Source organism: Manacus vitellinus, unplaced genomic scaffold (assembly GCF_001715985.3).
Source record: "Manacus vitellinus isolate BGI_N305 unplaced genomic scaffold, ASM171598v3 scaffold_31_pilon, whole genome shotgun sequence".
Classification (NCBI taxonomy): domain Eukaryota; kingdom Metazoa; phylum Chordata; class Aves; order Passeriformes; family Pipridae; genus Manacus; species Manacus vitellinus.
This window is the reverse complement of record NW_021940379.1, coordinates 1620011-1636982: the sequence shown is the minus strand read 5'-3', so window position 1 is coordinate 1636982 and position 16972 is coordinate 1620011. Positions and strand designations below refer to the sequence as shown.

General features: G+C 43.9%; 2 protein-coding genes across 2 annotated transcripts in view; both read left to right on the top strand.

Moving 5' to 3' along the window:
* The first annotated feature begins 13122 nt into the window (after window positions 1–13122).
* Window positions 13123–15711, top strand: LOC108640350 (uncharacterized protein KIAA1671-like). Its single transcript, XM_018076383.2, has 2 exons — window positions 13123–13242; window positions 13928–15711. Exon 2 carries the CDS (start codon window positions 13981–13983, stop codon window positions 15577–15579), a length of 1599 nt encoding a protein of 532 aa, XP_017931872.2. The 5' UTR covers window positions 13123–13242; window positions 13928–13980; the 3' UTR covers window positions 15580–15711.
* Window positions 15712–16357: 646 nt separating this feature from the next.
* The window catches only part of KIAA1671 (KIAA1671 ortholog), a 46206-nt gene continuing 45591 nt past the window's right edge, over window positions 16358–16972 (top strand). The window contains exon 1 of the mRNA XM_018076379.2: window positions 16358–16459. Coding sequence (XP_017931868.2) covers window positions 16442–16459 — 18 coding nt within the window. The 5' untranslated portion in view covers window positions 16358–16441. The remainder of the gene's footprint in view (window positions 16460–16972) is intronic.

The following is a 16972-nucleotide window of genomic DNA, read 5'->3' as shown; positions in this document are numbered from 1 at the left end:
GCTTTAATTCCGGATTTGTACCCTTTGAAAATGCAGGAAATGGTTACTTAGAAGTTAAAGCTCTTGCCATCTTCTCTATTCAGCTTGGCTCCAGGAATGGTTGTGCTCTCGTGTCTGTCACATCCTGTCTAATAACCATGGGAAGCTGGACTGGAGCTGGGAGCATCATTACACCTCGAGACAGGTGGAGCCTTCCCACGAGTTCTTGGGGCAGGATGACTCCTGCTTCCCTGCCCACCTCCTGCCCAGGGCTAGTCTGGGTTTTTCTTAATGCTTTAAAACCCTTATAAACCGTGGCCTGCTCCGTGCTCTGCTTGTGTCGGCTCAGTCGGACACTGCGAGGCAGCTCTGCCCTAGAGATCTTGTGTCCCATTAGTGACACTGCTTCCACCAGGACTCAGTTGCTGATGGGAGCACGGAAAAAACCTGTGAATATGGGAGAGGCCCCCAAACCCAGCGCTTTGAGAACGTCTTGAGGAGCGTGGGGAAGGGGGTAATGAGGCAGGTGGGCATCTGGGAGCTTCAGAACTGCTCAGAGCACGTGGAAGGTGAAGGATGCCATTTGGAGACTGGGCTCTCTGGGGGTTTCCTGCTCTGCTGCTCCTGCCAAGGGGCTGTTCCAAGTCCCTGGCATTGCTTTGAGTGCAGGTGCCATGGCCAGCATGGGATGGGCTCTGGTGTGGGGCTGTCTGAGCTCCTGAAGGCTGGGTTGTAGCTGCTAATTGCTTCAGAGAGAGAGAGTCAGCACCAGAACTTGTCTGCAAACAGTGACCAGAGTGTGCTGTTGGCTGATCCAACGGCCCTGCTCCCACTTACATCTGGGGAGGAGGCTGGAGTGGAAAACTTGTTAAGGCATGAGTGTATATCTTAAACTATATAATTAACAGGAGGTTGTTTGTAACTGTTTAACCAATATTGGCTTTAAACCAATGTGCAGGACAGTATTTGGAATAGGTTGGTCTGGCTTTTATTAGGCATCGAAGTCTGTGGCATTTATCATTTTGCTGCAGAGCAAACAGGCCACACACTCTGCCTGAGCACTGGGCAGGTTTGGTCAGGCAGAGCTCTCCCATCCTGTCTGTCTGCTTTTGGTTCACCCTGATTTTTGAACACTTTGGCTCTGGAACCTGATGAGTCCGGGAAGGGGAACTCAGGCTGATCGGGGCAGAGTTTGTGCCCGGTGGTTCACATGGACGTTTGTCCATAGTTTGCTGGTTGGCTCATACGTGATGAAACAAAATGAAAAAAGACCCAATTTTCTTCACTAAACAGGTATCTCCTGTTGGCTTATCAAGTCTCAAAGCTGCACATTACTGGAAAATCAAAAGAAATTATATTTTGTGCCTAAATCCCTTCTGAAGTGTTCTCCACTGGCTGCTGTCTCATGAAAGGTGTTGGGACGTGTGGATCTTTGATTTCCCTTGCCAACTTTGCAGCACTTTCCCAGCACACTTCATATTCAGCTCCTTGGATTGGACTGGCTCTTGTTCTGTAAATGATTTGACTCAGGTGGGATTCCTCCTGCAGAAATCTTGGATGCAGTGCCAGTTGTTTTCATGACTGCTTTGTGCCACTGTTTGAATTTGCAGATTTGTAACAAAAAGGCCAGCAAGGGAGTTGGCTCAGCAGATTTCTCAGTAGCTGCCAGACTTACTGTGCCTCTTGAGGTCGGTGGACATGTTTTGTGCCTTCCAGAGGTATCCAAGAGTGTTACTGGTGAAGCTAAACCCGGGATCAGTTGGTCGTGCTTTGCTGAGTGGCTTTGTGGGGGTAACGCGGACAGAGGTGGGGAGCTGGGAGAAGTCAGTGTATCCTGGTTTTGTTTAGGGTCAGATTTCAGTCAAAGGAACCTTCTTTGTAGTAACTTCAGAAAGGTGTTTCTAAATTCACTGTGAGTTCATTCTCAGGTTACTAAATCCCTTCCTTGGATATGCCCTGAGAAATTCAGATCAGGTGCCAGGGCAGCTGTAATTGTGGTGTGAGTGTGGCTGGGTGGGGGTGATTTGAGGGAAGCTTCTTGGTCTGGGTGCTCATGGACAAGTGAGTACTTTTGCCAAGGTGTTCAGGTCTGGATGAATTGGTGAGAACATTCCTGTGATCTTTCATTCCTCCTAATTTTTGTTGAGCTCCAAAATATGCCTGTGTCACCTATTCATTATTATCTTGCCTTAAAATATAGGTAATCTCTGCACTTTACCATGCATTTGAAGTGCATTTATGCATATTATCTTCTATCCTCATTTTGATGTGTTAGAGTGCTTCTGTGGCCTCTGTGCTTAAGAAAGTTAAAAAATCCCTACTGATCACTTGTGGTTAAAAATGCCCTTCTGTGCCAAAGCTGTGATTGTGGTTTGAGCAGCCCTTGGGGTTCCCTGGGCCTCCCTGTCCATGTGCTGGACATGGGGATGTTCCACACGAGTTCTTGTGCACATCCAGACACTCCCAGGTTCCCAGAGGCATCGTTTGGATTTCAGAACTGGTTTTTTATACTTCAGATATTCTTTTTTCTTTCACCCCCCTCAATAAATATGTTAATGTTTGTAGTGCCTGAACTGTTGTCTTTCAATTAATTTTTCCCTTTCTGTGCTTTCTCAAGCATGTAGGGAGATGGAGGGGATTGTTTAGTAGTCATAAAGCTTCTAGATAATGTGTTATCAATAATTCATTACAGGCCTTGATTTTGCTGAGTAATGTTGTGTTTCTTAAGAACAAGCTAGTGTATGATGCATGTGCAGGCTTGTTGCTGTCAGAGTTCTTGGCTTAAAACATCCTTTTGTTCAGAAAGGGGAGAAATGCAGTGTCACTGCTCTGATTCCTCATAGTCACACACAACCCTCTGAGCTTTGTTCCATTCATGTCACTTTGGGGGGAGGGGAAGCTCCTTTGTGGATTGCTGATAACGAGAACCGGCTCCCAGGTAACAAAAGGAACACATTTACAAGTTGGTAAGACCAGTCAGTGGTTCTGAGGTGGGCATTTGCATTAATGGGGGAAACAACTATTTCCTGCATATGTGAAAAGCCAGATGTGCCCACCGAAGGAAAAAGAGCCTTATCATCAAGGCAGCAGCAGCAGCTCCTCTGGCACGTTGTTGACAGAGCAGGATTTTTATGGTGTGCAGCTCAGGACCGTTTATTGATGCCTGACAGGAGGTAGCACCCTGCTGCAGCACCGGATCCTCCCCGTGCTGAGTACACACAGAAGAGATTAAAGAGCTGTCGGAACATTGGCAACAACCTGAGAGGCAAAAAAATTCATGTCTCAGTATGTCATTTGTTGTAGAGCAGAGGATGACATAAGGGATTTTGTCCCAGGAGCGATAAATGCCGTGAAGTATTTGGCTTTTATACCAACATTTTATTTGACTCAGAATAGATCAACCCCCCTTGCTAGTCCAATTGTTTTTCAATATTTATGGGACGTGAGTGGAAATTGTAAATCTGAGGGTCATGTGCATTTGAATCCGAATAAGTTTTAATGGCCCCATCTGTATCCTGAAAGGCATGACTGGAGTAAAATTATTCCAGTTTAAGATTGTTAATAATGGGCTTGTTCAAAGTTGGGTCATCTTTTATGTAAAGCTTTTGAATTGCTGCTGTAGGAGCAGGAGCTGGGGCAGAGGAAGGTTTTTATCAGATAACTCACCTGCACTGTGCCTGGTGCTGGGTAAACCAGCGTTGTCCGTGCTGTGAGGTGTTGGCCAACTGGACCTGGGACTGAGGTTGGATTTTCAGTGTGGTCCGGCTGTTGATGAGGGCACTGGGAAGTTTCCCCCAGAGTTGACGCCAGTGACATGTAAGCCCTAGTCCAATTTCAGTTCTACTATTCCTCTCATTTTGCCTCAAATATTTTTGGATTATGGGGATGACATGTTAAAAATAGCCCATCATAAAATCTTGTCTGTGTTCACACATCCGAGAGAGCAATGTTGGGATCCACTTCTGCTGGCACACAAAGGAAGCTTGTGGGGAGCTGGGTTTGCCTTGACAGTGCCCGTCAGCCCTGTGCCTGCAGACCTGGGCTCAGGATGAAGGTCCTGCGTGGGGGATGCAGTTGTGTTGTTTACTAATGCCAGGTCTGCCAGTCTGTTGTCACAGTGCTTCTCTTCTCCACCAGCAACAGTGAGATATCATTATCTCCTCAGTCGTACTGCTGGGGTGCAGCTTCAAGCAGGCTTCATCTTTAGCACAGAGTTTGCTATGCCTTAGAGGAGTAGGCTTTGAAATTGTTGATTTGTTCATGGAACAGAATAATCTGTTCCTGGGAATCACCTGATCCAACCCTCTGTTTATCAGTGTCTTTCTCCCATGATGCTGCAGTTCATTTCTAGAGTAGTGCCTGGTACAAGTATTTTGGGCTTGAGTGTAGCTGCTTGTTGACCGAGCTTGACTGCGTGTTTCTGCTATGACTAATCAATTATCTGAAAGGTAGACACGGGTGGACTGAATGGAGAAAATGCTGTGAGACAGTATTGTCTGTATTGACAGAAAACGTGTCATTAGCAGCCAAATCCAAAGCTGTTGAACACAGAGCTTTTTGCATATGATTTTTTTAAAATAGCAAGTGGAAAATCAGCCATCAGAGAAGACATATGATGGTAGATCTGTGAGAGCTGAGGCAGAACATAAATGTTCGTATTGAGAATATGCAATGACAGTTTTCCCAGAGAGGTTGTGGAGTCTCCCTCACTGGAGTTATTCCAAAACCGTGCCATGTGCTGTGGGATGACCCTGCTGGAGCAGGGAGGTGGGACCAGATGACCCACTGTGGTCCCTTCCAACCTGAGCCAGTCAGTGATCTGTGATTTCTTTCTATCCAGGTGAAAGCCCAGGAGCACTGTAATCTATGGCAGCATCTCTGCTCGGAGTGTTTTATCTGTAGGTGGCACGTGCACTTTGTGAATGAGTCTTTCACTGGCAACTGTGCAGCTTCCAAATCTGTCTGTCAAGACAGGTATAAAACCAGTGCACTGCAAATCTGCTTTCTTTTTTGCAGAAGCAAATGAATCTTAAAGCTTAGACCTCACATACAGATGTCAGTTGCTAGTTATATATACACACATCATTTTTAATCTGTTATGATTCTGGTCTTCTGTCACTCTGTTTCCTTTGTCCTCCACTTTTATGAGTTTGGTTTTTCTCCAGATGGTTAAACTGTTGAAGTGATCTCTTACTGTGTTCAGGGTAGTGCTGCAAGGCCAGTAGCCTCAGGTTTTCTTAAAGTCTGGATGAAACTGCTTTGTTTTTCTCTCTGTATGGCAATACCTTAATTCCTTTTTTATCATTCAGATGAATGTATAAAGGCTCAGCATTTATAAATTAGTCTTGGCAACTCCACATCAATCACAGACCAGCTTGAGCTCGTACTTTCTGAAGCTGGTTTACTGTACCAGGCCACAAATGTGTTTTCCAGTGCTGGAAATCCTGTTAGAATTTGAGGAGGCAGATCAGAGGATTACGGGCTTTGTCCTTCTGACACAAAAGCACCTGCTGGGCATGAAGGCAAGCAGGAAATGCCATCTCACCTCATGCTATTTCTGTGGTACAGTGACCTTCAGAGGCTTGGTTTATATGAGACGATTCCTTCCCCCGATTCCTGCCCGGGGGCAGAGGGCCATGGCTAAGGTTTATTTCTGAAGCTTCACAGTGCTGTGAAGGCACTTGCCTATTTTTGTAATGAGTAGGTGGATTTTTTTTTTAATAAACCGAAGCCCACGGATCTGCTTCACTCGATCCTTTGACTTGCATTCCTTGTCGGGTCAGCCAGGCCCCATCTCCCGTGGGAGTGCTGCACCTCCTCCTGTTCTCGTGGGCTTTGCCTGGTTCCACACTGGCTGCCAGGCTCAGCAAGGGCTTTCACTGCAGGGTGTTCTGATGGGCGTTTTAGCTTCACCTTTGCTCCATGAAGTAGTTCTGATGTCAGTGTCCATGTAGTTTTCACCAGTGTTTGAGGAGGAAGCTGTCCCAGTCGTATCATTGCTGCTTTTAAAGCATTTGCAGCAGCTGGTAGCTCTGAAGGCAACGAGTACAGTGGGTGAAACAGAAAATCCAGTGGTGATATCTATGTTCTGTCAGCCCCAAGATTGGAGACAGTTTTCCTTAGTCTTCCCTTGCTGCCAAGAGGACGGGAAATATGCACAGTTACAGTCAATATTTCCAGGTGTGGGTGGTCTCTAAGCTCCCTTTACTGCTGAAACATGGTACCAAGCATGGTATTGTGTAGGGGAGTATCAAAGAGAAGAATACCAGAGTTGTTTTTCAATCCCATATTTCTGTCTGTGCTGCAGCTGGCTCATCTGTCTCCTTGCTCTCCTTCAGCTGTGTCCATGGTGTCCTGCCAAATGAGAGTATTCCCACCCAAAGGTGGAGCCTCTGGAGAAACACAGCCCTGCCTCAACTCTGGGGGCTTTGGGAAAGCACCACTTTCCCGAGGTCAGAGGGATCAGTAGCTCCTGATGTATTTCTCAAACAATAATGAGCCAAACTTCACCTTTCTAAAGCAAGGTCATGGAGACCGTACACTCAAAGGAGATATAAATAAAATAGTGTGTGATTAATGCCATTGTATTCAGGATATGCAGCATAAGAATATGAAAAAGACACAGCCAGGGATTTAACCCAGTTCCTTCAGAATCTGTGCAGAAAAACTTACTCTAATCAAAATTTATTTTACATACAGTTAAAAGTGAAGTTCAGCTTCCTGCAACAAGAAGACCATGTTAAAATTAACCAGGAGAAGGTTTTATGATGATTCTGAAAAGGTTTTAGGAGAAATTTGTCAGGTTGCAAATTGAAGTCTCCACCCTGCGATGTGTCCAGGACATGACCCTGTTGACCTTTGGGAGCTGCAGATAGAATAAAGTTCTCCTTGAAACGACCAAACATCTTCCTGGAAGAGCCTTAATTTGACTTCTTTATCTTTTTTCAGTTTTTCTTGCTTGTAGCCAAACCTGGTCATTAATATTTCATCTGGCACGCAATGCAGTTGTTTCTGGAATGTCTTTTTTTCCTCTTGAACTGCATGGGGAGGTTATTTGCAGGTCTTGTTTGTGGGTGAAATGCATTTACAAGGATAAAACGTAAAAGAACATTAGCAGGACTTGCAGCTGACCACAAAAGCAAAGGTTTGATGACTGGAGCAAACAAAACAGCACTCAGAGGCCTGCTGGGAATACCGACCTTCCGCACAAACCCACTTTTAGCCTCACTTTAGCCTTATCCCATAATTCATCTTGTCCTGCAGAATGTCATCCTCTGCTGGCAGAAATCAAGATTTTGCTTTTATTCCCTATTTCAACTGCCAGAAGAATTGGACTTTCTGAAAATACCCACCCACTAATGAGCCGGGTGGAATCCCTCATGTGGAATGCTGGCTGGAAGTAAGAGATGATTCACGTGGGAGGGTGAGGATATGCAGCTTCTGGTACCAAAAAATGGTGATTCACCAACATTTCAAAGCATTTTTCCTTTGGTTGGGGTTTGTTCTAGCTCGGACTCAGGAGATTTTCAAACAAATTAAACCCTCTGTAAAACTGGGAAAGCAAAAGAGTTTCCTGTGAAACTGTCAATGAGAGGGTTGTAGAGAAGGAGATTATGGAGGAATGGGATGTAATGAGGCAGTTGTGCAGGTTGAAGGAAATGCCAAGTGTGCTGTTATTCCCTGTGCTCTTGGGGGAGTCTCTATTGAGGAGAACATGGTGTACAAAGAGGAAATCTTCAGCCAAGAGTCAGGCTTGCGTGAAGCGGATCTCGGCAGAGAATTAGTTGCCCTGAGTTTTCTATAGAATGGTGGTCATTGCCCCCAAAACTTAAGAGTGCAGAAATTTTTGGATCTTAAAACCCAAAAAATGGGTAATCAATAATAAATCTGTGGTCGCGAAGTGGACCTTTTTAAAGGCTGACATTCTGAAACTGTTTTCCAGACACAACTGGAGCGATCGGCCCCTTTTGTTGCATTGATCCTGTTTGGTTACGTTTCGTAAGTGACACAGACATTGTTATGAAAATAGCAGTGGCTGACACTGTGGAAGCAGACTATTACATATAATTTTTTTTCCCAAGTCATTCCTTCCAGATTCATCTCTGCCTCACAAATTCAAGGAAATATGGAGGATGACTCCCTGTGCCCCGCAGCCGTCATGGTGTGTTTTGTCTCGATTACACACAGTTGCATTTTGCTGTTAAATTATGTTTTATCTTAAATTAATCATAGAATCCCAGACAGGTTTGGGTTGAGAGGGACCTTAAAGGCTATCCCATTCCACCCCCTGCCATGGGCAGGGACACCTTCCACTAGACCAGGTTGCTCCAAGCCCCATCCAGTCTGGCCTTGGACACTTCCAGGGATGGGGCAGCCACAGCTTCTCTGGGCAACCTGTGGTGGTGCCTCATCACCCTCACAGTGTTTTTCCATCTCAGCTCATTGTCCTCCTGCATCAGGAATGTGCTTAGATTCATGTTGACCATTACATGGACAAGCCAGTGTTTTTAATACTGAATTTTTGCTTTAATAAGCAAATGTTGTGGCCCCTGTGGGGCCAGTTTGAATTACTGAAGCTGCAGCTCTATAATTTGTTACCCTTTTTAACTGCTTGACCTTTGCAGCGTGCAGATTAAAATACAAGGTGTAAAGTTCTCACCCTGGTACTGAGATGGCAGCACTTAATGGAAAGCCTTGTTGAAAATATTTTGGTTCTTCAGTGCGGCTGGATCTGGGTGAAGCTCTGGCAGGTGATGATGATTGTTATGCAATTGTACTGGCAGGAGCAATTAGAGGTTTACAAGTGCTTGTAAATGCTGCTATTTATAGGATGGGCACTTCATTTAACCAAACTAATCTTTTCTCAGTGGGAGGAAATGTCAGAGTGGAGAATTTCATCCCTGGGCTGGGATTGGACTGTAATGTCCAAAAGAACAGTGTCTTTTTTTTTTAAAACAAAAGCACTAGAGGCTTCCAAGAGACCTGCACATGGGGAATGGAGAAAGGAGGTTTTAAATTTTGCAGTGCTTTGGAATTTTAATATTAATGGTCTATGGGGCTTTGCAGGTTATATCTGGCTTGCAAGATTTGGGATAGGTAGTTTTAGTTCTCAACCTTCAGGCTTTGATTATTTAGAAGTGAAACTGAGTTTCTTACTGTGAATCTGGGAAAAGATAACTTGAATGCATTTTGGTTTTACTTTGTGAATGAATTTTTCTGGGGATATTTTTAAGAATTAGAGCCAGTATGACAGTATTCTTGTTAATCTTTCTCTTTGAGAGACCTTGAATGTCCTCTTAAATACAACTGATGGATCCCATTGCAGTGAATAATAATGTGAATCAGGCTTAAGCCCAAGAATAGAAAAGGCCTGTTTTTTACTGAATTACTTACATGATCTACTTGGTTATAAAAGTTTCAGAAAAGGCTTTCCCCCCCGTGTTTTATTTTGACTGTGCTGTAGTAAGTCATGCTCTTGTCAGTGCTCACACTCGTGGTCAAGTTATTCTGTTCTTCCTACGTGCCCAGTAAGTGATTGGATTAAATAAGAATTAGCAGAGCAGATCCCATCAGCATCTCTCCAAGTGTAGGAACCAGCAGCAGGAGGATTGCTTTGGAGAACTGACAGGGACTGCTGTGGACTGATCCGAGGGTATGGGCAGTGAGGACAGGAAGGAGAAAAGAGAGAAGGAAACAGCTTTTAAAGACTGAATCATTTACAACAGCGGGGCATCCCTTTTGTAGGAGGGATGAAATAAACCTTGGTTTATGGTCATCTGTTCCCAGTAGCTCCTGTGGCTCATGCCAGGGAAAACCTGTAGGGCAGGGGAATATGGAAGAATCCTGGAATTGCAGAGTAGTTTGAGTTGGAAGGAACATGACAGACCACCCAGTTTCAACCTCCCAACCATAGTCATGGGCAAAACTCTTTTTTCAGGAGCTGTTAATAGCTGTAGTTATACAAATCTCTTCCTGTATTTACACAATAAAGGGAGCAAGTTTTGTACAGTGGAAGCAGATTTGCTGATAAAGTTGTGTCTAAAGAAGAAAAACTTTGTGTTTGGTAATTTTCTATGGAGTAGTCTTAGTGCAAACAACCATGGATATTCACTGCTGGAGCCAGGCTTTCTGCATGGTTTCCATGTAATAAACTGGATTTTTGATGGGGTTTTTTTTTGGTTTTTGTGTGTTTCGGTTTTTTTAATAGCAGAGAGATTTTCTCTGTGCAATTTTTATGCTTTCCATCCTTAGAGAAGACAGATGGACTTGTTTATCTGCTGTGAGGTTCAGGGGCAGATTATAGATGATTTTGCTTTGTGTCATTTAAAACGTTCTTATTTATGAGCAAGGAAGTTGCCAATAATCACGTGATTCACGGTGGAAAAATTATCTGCAGGCTTCTGCTGTTGCCTTAATAGGCTTAAAGGAATTAGAAGTGATGTAAATAATAGTTGTGTGTGGAGGGTGGGCAAGTGCCAGCAACAAGGGTGTGTTTTGAGTAAAGCCCTTCCCGTGTGATTTTTTACAAAAATAACCCTGTGAAGTGAATAATCCATTTTGATTTCTAATTAAGAATGTTAATATCCTTTGTAATGATAGATCTTTTAATTAAAAATACAAACAACACCTCAGGGCATTAAGGTTTGAAGGCTTGGAGGAGCCTGGAGCAGTATTTGACTATGCATCTCTATAAAACCCTGTGGAGGCTCAGCTTGGCCCAGGAAAAATCCCAGTTGCAGGTGTTTGGAAGCTGAGGAAGAGGAGCAGCAGAGAAGAGCCATGCCTTGATGTGCCAGAGTTTCTTTTAAAACAGGAAGTATTTCAGAAAGAATTTCAGTGCCATTTATAATTTGATTTGTGTGCACAGAACATGCCCCAGCACAGCTGAGGGGAGCGAGGGCACAGCTTGGGCAGCACAAAGAGAAACAGTGCCCAGAACCTGGGACAAGGGGGTTTGGGGGCTCTGGCACACGGGATGGGGACAAGCAGGGGACAGAGGGGCAGCAGGACATGGCAGCAGGGGCAGCTTGGCCCACTGTCCCTGGGCAGAGGAGGTCAGGGAAGGGAACAACAGGTTGTAGCTGACGATGAGGGATTTACAACTGTAGTAGTACGATTACAGTAGTATTACTAAATATTAATAGCATCTGAAATCCTCCTGCAATTAAGTGTACGGTTGATCTTTTTAAATTGCCCAAAATTTTGTACATTGCCAGCTTAACTAGAGATATTTTATTAGAGAGAAGTAGGTTTGTCTAAACTGAGATGCTTCAAAAGCAAGACACGATGTGTCAGTGTATATTATATGTGGCATTGATAATATGATTCCTCTTTATCAAATGTACTTTTTGAATCACAGGAGCCTTTTAGTTTTCAAAGTTGAGTGATTATTTTTTTTTCCCCCAAATATTTTGTTCTTTTTCAAATACTTGTCTGCTTTGGGCCCTGTATCTGTTACAGGGTATCTGAATTTAAAACCTGGCAACTGACTTCAGTAGATTATGTCGGGAAAAATGAGGTCCTGTAAAGTTGGAGTGTGATGAAACTTAGGAAGGGGTAAATTGTGGGTTAGGAATGTTGGCTGGAGAAGTGTTGCACACTGTTAGCCAGGATTAGTTCTCTCATTGTATATTCACTGCCCCGCGTTCCGTTGAGGATCAAGTTTTAGTCCATTTAAGAAGCTCTGTGCTCCCTTCTTCTATTCCAAAGAAAATGAACTACAGAATGATAGGAGGGAACTTATTCTCAGGTACTGCAAGACAGATGCTGTTTCTACAGCTGGATTTTTCCCTTTGCAGTATTGCCTGTGAGCACTGCCCTCCCTTCAGAGCACCTCCCAAACCTTTGCATCCTTGGAATGCGAGAGCATTTTAATCGGATTTTGGTGGCATTTCTTAGAATAAGGAGTGGGAGAGGGAGGAAGATTCCATGAAGATCTGTGAGACTGTGGAAGGGACAGATTGATGTGGATAAGCTGCTTGGGTTAGTGGCTATTTCAGAATGGCGAGGTCAGGGATGGCATCGGGGATAAGTGGTTGAGACAGAACTCCAAGTGGATTGGAAGATGAAAGGGAACGGGCAAGGTGAGCAGAGTTCATTTGCCTGCCTGAGAGAGGGAGCACAAACAGGGACAAAAATAAATCCCTGCATTTCAGTGCCAGTGTGGGCTAAGTCTGGTCAAGGGAAGCTGAAGGTGAAATAACCATTTCTGCAGACTGCAGACCCAGGAAGGCAAGATCCTGGTTGGGGTCTTTAATAATCACACAGAGGGAGCTCCATGCAGAATCTACAAATAAGTATATTTATATGGTAAATTCACACCAAAATAGGGCTGGTGAGAAGTGTCCTAAAGTGCCCTTGCAAAGGCTACCCAAAAGAGACAAAAGGGTAGCAACCTAAAATTGAGCCCCTGCCTACAAAACACTGCATAAATTTCCTAAAAATGAAGAGTATGACATCTTTTAAAGGAAAAAAATCATCTAACCTTACCTAGCCACCTGCAGCTGCTACAAATTTAAATATATTTTTCATTAGGAAAATTCAGGTTACTTCTTGTAGCTGAAATTCTAATTACTTCAGGTTTTCCCTCAACTCTGCAGTAAGAATTTAATTAGAGCCAAAGCTCTTCTCCTGTGTTTGCTGGCGAGATATTGGAGAAAATTGCTTTGTCATGGTAAAAGTCCCATTTTGATGGAAAATCAGCCGTTTGCAGGTCAGCTGCTCAGGTAGCACCTCACAGACTGCTGTCCCAGAAAGGAGCTTTGCAATAGAAAGTAAATTACAGTAATTGAGATTATAGTAATGCAGAGCTCTGTTTTAACCAGTGATTGACAGCACTTGGATTTGCAAGCAGTCTCTCTGAAATGTGGTTTTAACTGTGTTCACATTTAGCATGTCTGCTGTGCAGCCTGAGTTATTGTCCCTTCACCTTTCTGTTACACATTTTAGTGGTATTTTCTTGTTGGTTCTTTAATAACTGTTTGAAAAATAAACATTTTTCTGCTTTATACAGTTCCATCAGGTGACTTTATGCTTGGGAACCAGCTTTTTTTTCTTTAAAATGCTCTGGATTTTTGTCTCCGTGGCATTACCTGTATAGGTCTGGGTATGTGCCACACCCTGAACTCTGTTTATTTGCAGGTGAGGTCTGGGCAGTGTCTCTGCAGTGATTGCCTTTCCTGTCCTTAATGTGACAGAACTCTTGTCACTATGAGAAGGGATTCGGGCTCCATGGGTTGGTTGCAGCAGCAAATGCAAATTATGGTAAGTGGGAGAGTGGGGATTTGTAGGATTATGTTTATTTGCATTGTTTAGTTCTGGGCCTTGGCTATTAGATAACAAATAACACCTTCAGTCACACTAATCCTGATATTTTTGGCAGTTTGAAAGTATACACTCAATGCACCTGGCCAGCTGCTTCTGTTGTAAAGAAGAGTTGACATTTGTACATCAGTGTGGAATCTTGGAATGATTTGGGCTGGAAGGAACCTTAAAGCTCATACTGTTCAAATCCTGCCATGAGCAGGGACACCTTCCAGGTTGCTCAAAGCTCCATCCAACATGTCCTTAAACACTTTCAGGGATGGGGAGTCCACAAGTTCTTTTGAGACCTCTGCTTCAAAAAAATAAATGAATTCATTCATTTCTAAGTGTCTCGGCATTTAAAATGTACTCCACCAATGGGACTCAGTGCTGTGCAGAGGCTCTTGCAGGATTTGTGATGCATTTGGTTGTTGGGCCAAATCAGTGAATAATGGTGTTTCTTGCTGTTTTTTAAAGGAAAAGGAACACTATGTCTTTCAGCGTGATACACTCTAGAAACAGCATCTCTGAAAGGCACCTTGATATGAGTTTGCTTCCTCTTGAATTTAAATGAGAATGATGATATTTGATCTTCATGCTGACTCTGCATCAATACTTGCATTTTTCCTTTTTTTTTTTTTTGCAGATTCTTTTTCCTTGTTGGAGTTTTTCAGTTCTGTTGGATGTGTAATCCCAGCTATGGCAACGAGAGTAGAAATAAGTTCTCCTTTGGCGTCTTTGACGGCGGTCCCTGACCTGACTGAGCTCCGGAGCGAGGACAAGGCGCAGCGTGTGTATGTCAGCGTGCTTTCGGACGCGAGCAACAAGGCCAAGGAGGCTTCTGCATCCCTGACTCTCGAAGAGAACAAGAAGTTTGGGAGTTCCTTGAGATCCGCAACGATGCCGTCGCTGGGATCGAGGCCGAGACTTTTCCCAAAGCCCTTTTCTAAAGAGAAGCCTCCAGAGGCTTTTGGAAATGTTAAACCCCCTGTCCCAGCTTTCAGATCCAGCAGTCGGATCAGAAAGGCCACTGAGGAGACGTCGTCTGTGAAGGTGTTCAGTGGGAATGTTCCTCCGTTAGTAGATCAGAAGGTGATTGAAACTGAAAATCAGGCTGACAGTGACGTGGTCACAAACATGACTTTCTACACTGGGCCCAGTGCCAACACGGTCATTCTGTTTGAGCCAGCGGGGCCAGAGCAGGCCAAGGTCAGCCTGGCCCAGGAGAAGAGGGCTCAGGACCGCAGAGGATTTGCTGCTCTGCAGACAAAGGACCTTCAGTGCAGTGTGAAGCTGGAGAAACCATCCGAGGCATCCAGGAACCCTGAAGGATCTATCCATAGGCAGATGTCGTTTTCCTCCAGTCTCAGACCTGTCTCTTGGAACTCCCTCAAAACTGGGGAAAAAAAAGATGCCCGTGAAGTTCACCCAGGGGAGAAAAACAGCGATGATGCAAATAATCTCAACAATAAAGTTGATTTGTCTATTGATGTCCAGCAAAGGGCAAAACATAGACCAGTGTCTGCTATTTTTCTGGAATCCTTACGAGATCAAAAGCATCACACTGCGGAAGCTTCTGAGGAAAAATCTCCCCCGGAGAAATCTGGGGTTAGAAAACCAAGGCCTTTGTCCATGGACCTGACAGCCAAGTTTGAACATAAAGATCTTTCTTCTTGCAAGAAGACTTGTTCATCCCATGAAAGCAAGGAAAACGTATCCATAATTACTTTTACTGATGTGGGTTGTCATGATCAGTCTGAAATGGGGCCAAAATCGGAAGAAACTGAATTTAATAAAAGCAGTTCTTCTAAAACAAATTTGAAATGCAGTAGTCAGGACGTTGGCATTCTAAACAATGGGAAATACATGTGGGAAACAAAACTTAAATCTAAAAGTGAACAAATTGAGACAAACCCAGAAACAACTACTAACTTGCACAGTTCTGAAAGGAGCCCTGAAACAACCAGCGAAAGCAAAACTAATAAGGGGGTGAAAAGGGCAGATCAGAAGGAAACATACACGTTTCTAGGCTGTGAAAGCCCTGCAGCTTCCTCGGAAAAAGAGAATAATATCTTAAGAGGAAGTGTCAAAAAACACATCAGTTTGTTTACTTCAGAAAATCCCAGTCCTGCAGTGGATACGGAGCTTCTCCCAGCGAGTGCTGAGAAGGAGAACAGGTGTGTGACCATCCAGCAGAGAATCAAGGAGCTGACAGCAGAAAACACTGACGTTAAGGCGGGGAACCCGCGCAGGTCACCGCAGTCACGGCCGCTCTCCGCGGACCTCACAAAGCTGTAAGTTGCAGAGAAGTTCTGTTTAATCCTCTTAACTTCGTGTCGTTCGGTAAAACTTGCTCTCTCAAGTCCAGTAAAATAACTGATCATTTGGCTTCCACTGAATGTAGTTCTTTCTGCTGTTATTCTTGAGCCCCTTTCCTGCCTTTTCGTACCCGAAAAGAGAGAAAAATTAATGAAGTATGCTCTGACTACTAAAAGAAATAAATAAATCTGCTGATACTGTGGCCTTTGCATGCAGCTGTAACTGTAGATCCATGATTAACATTTCCTGTATTTTACAATCTTGAGGTGAGCCTGTGGACTGCCAGCTCATGGACTGGGAAGAAGGCAAAAGAATGGTCCTCCTGACATTGGTATGGGGAGTCAGGATTTCAGGCAGGCAGGAGCCTGATTTCACTGTTGGGATCAAAATAAATAAATTTAACTGAGGCATGAGATTAACATCTCTTTTCACAGAATCACTGAGGTTGGAAAAGACCTCCAAGATTATCAAATCCAACCCTTGACTGATCACCACCTTGTCAGCAAGAGGTGCTATAGTTCATTATGTATCTCTGAATTTTCTACTATAACATAGGCTGCATAACTAACAGCTTTTTGGGAAGCAACAATCCTTTGGTCTAGATACAATTAAACCAGCAAATACAGTAACTTTTTATGAAACAGTGATGTTTCTCCTTTAAGAAATTAAATTTGTTGGAGAATTTCTACCAGTCTGCTTTGGTGAGCAGTGAAGCTGCTCACTGAGTAACTGGACTAAAGAAGTAATACCTGTTTTTTGCTTTAGGTTTTCAAGTCCAACATCGAGCAGTGAAGCAAAGCCTGAGAAACCTGCTGAAGCCAGAACTGACCCTATCCATGAAATGCAGGAAAATCCAAAAGTAAGGAAGTGGCACAGCGACTGGGCTCCAGCTGGGATTGCACTGGGAGGGCAGTGAGTGCTGTCCTGTTCTGTGTGACTTTTAAATGGGTATTGAGAGTTTTATTGCTGACACAGTCCCAGTGGGTTTACTGATGTGAGTCTGTCTTTAGGACACACCAATAAAGTACAGGAGCATCATGTTTGTTGAGCTGGTAAAGTTCATTGTGCACACTGCTAAATGTATGATTGGTATGGAGGGAGAAGGATTTTATGTACTATTCTTAAAGAATTCTAACACGTGAAACCACGCAGTGAATCACCTGTGGCTGTGGTGGGTTTGTGCTGTGATTTTTCTTTATTTTCTCCAAGCAGAGCATTAGGATTGGGCATTCCTACATCCAAGTCACAGCTCCTGATTAATCACGGCCTGGACCTTGCGTGTCAGTCTCCTCAACAACAACAACAACTTGAGCAGTTTAGACAATAGAGTGTTCCAGGGAAAGTGATGATTTGCTGTGGAAGCTTTAGGCTC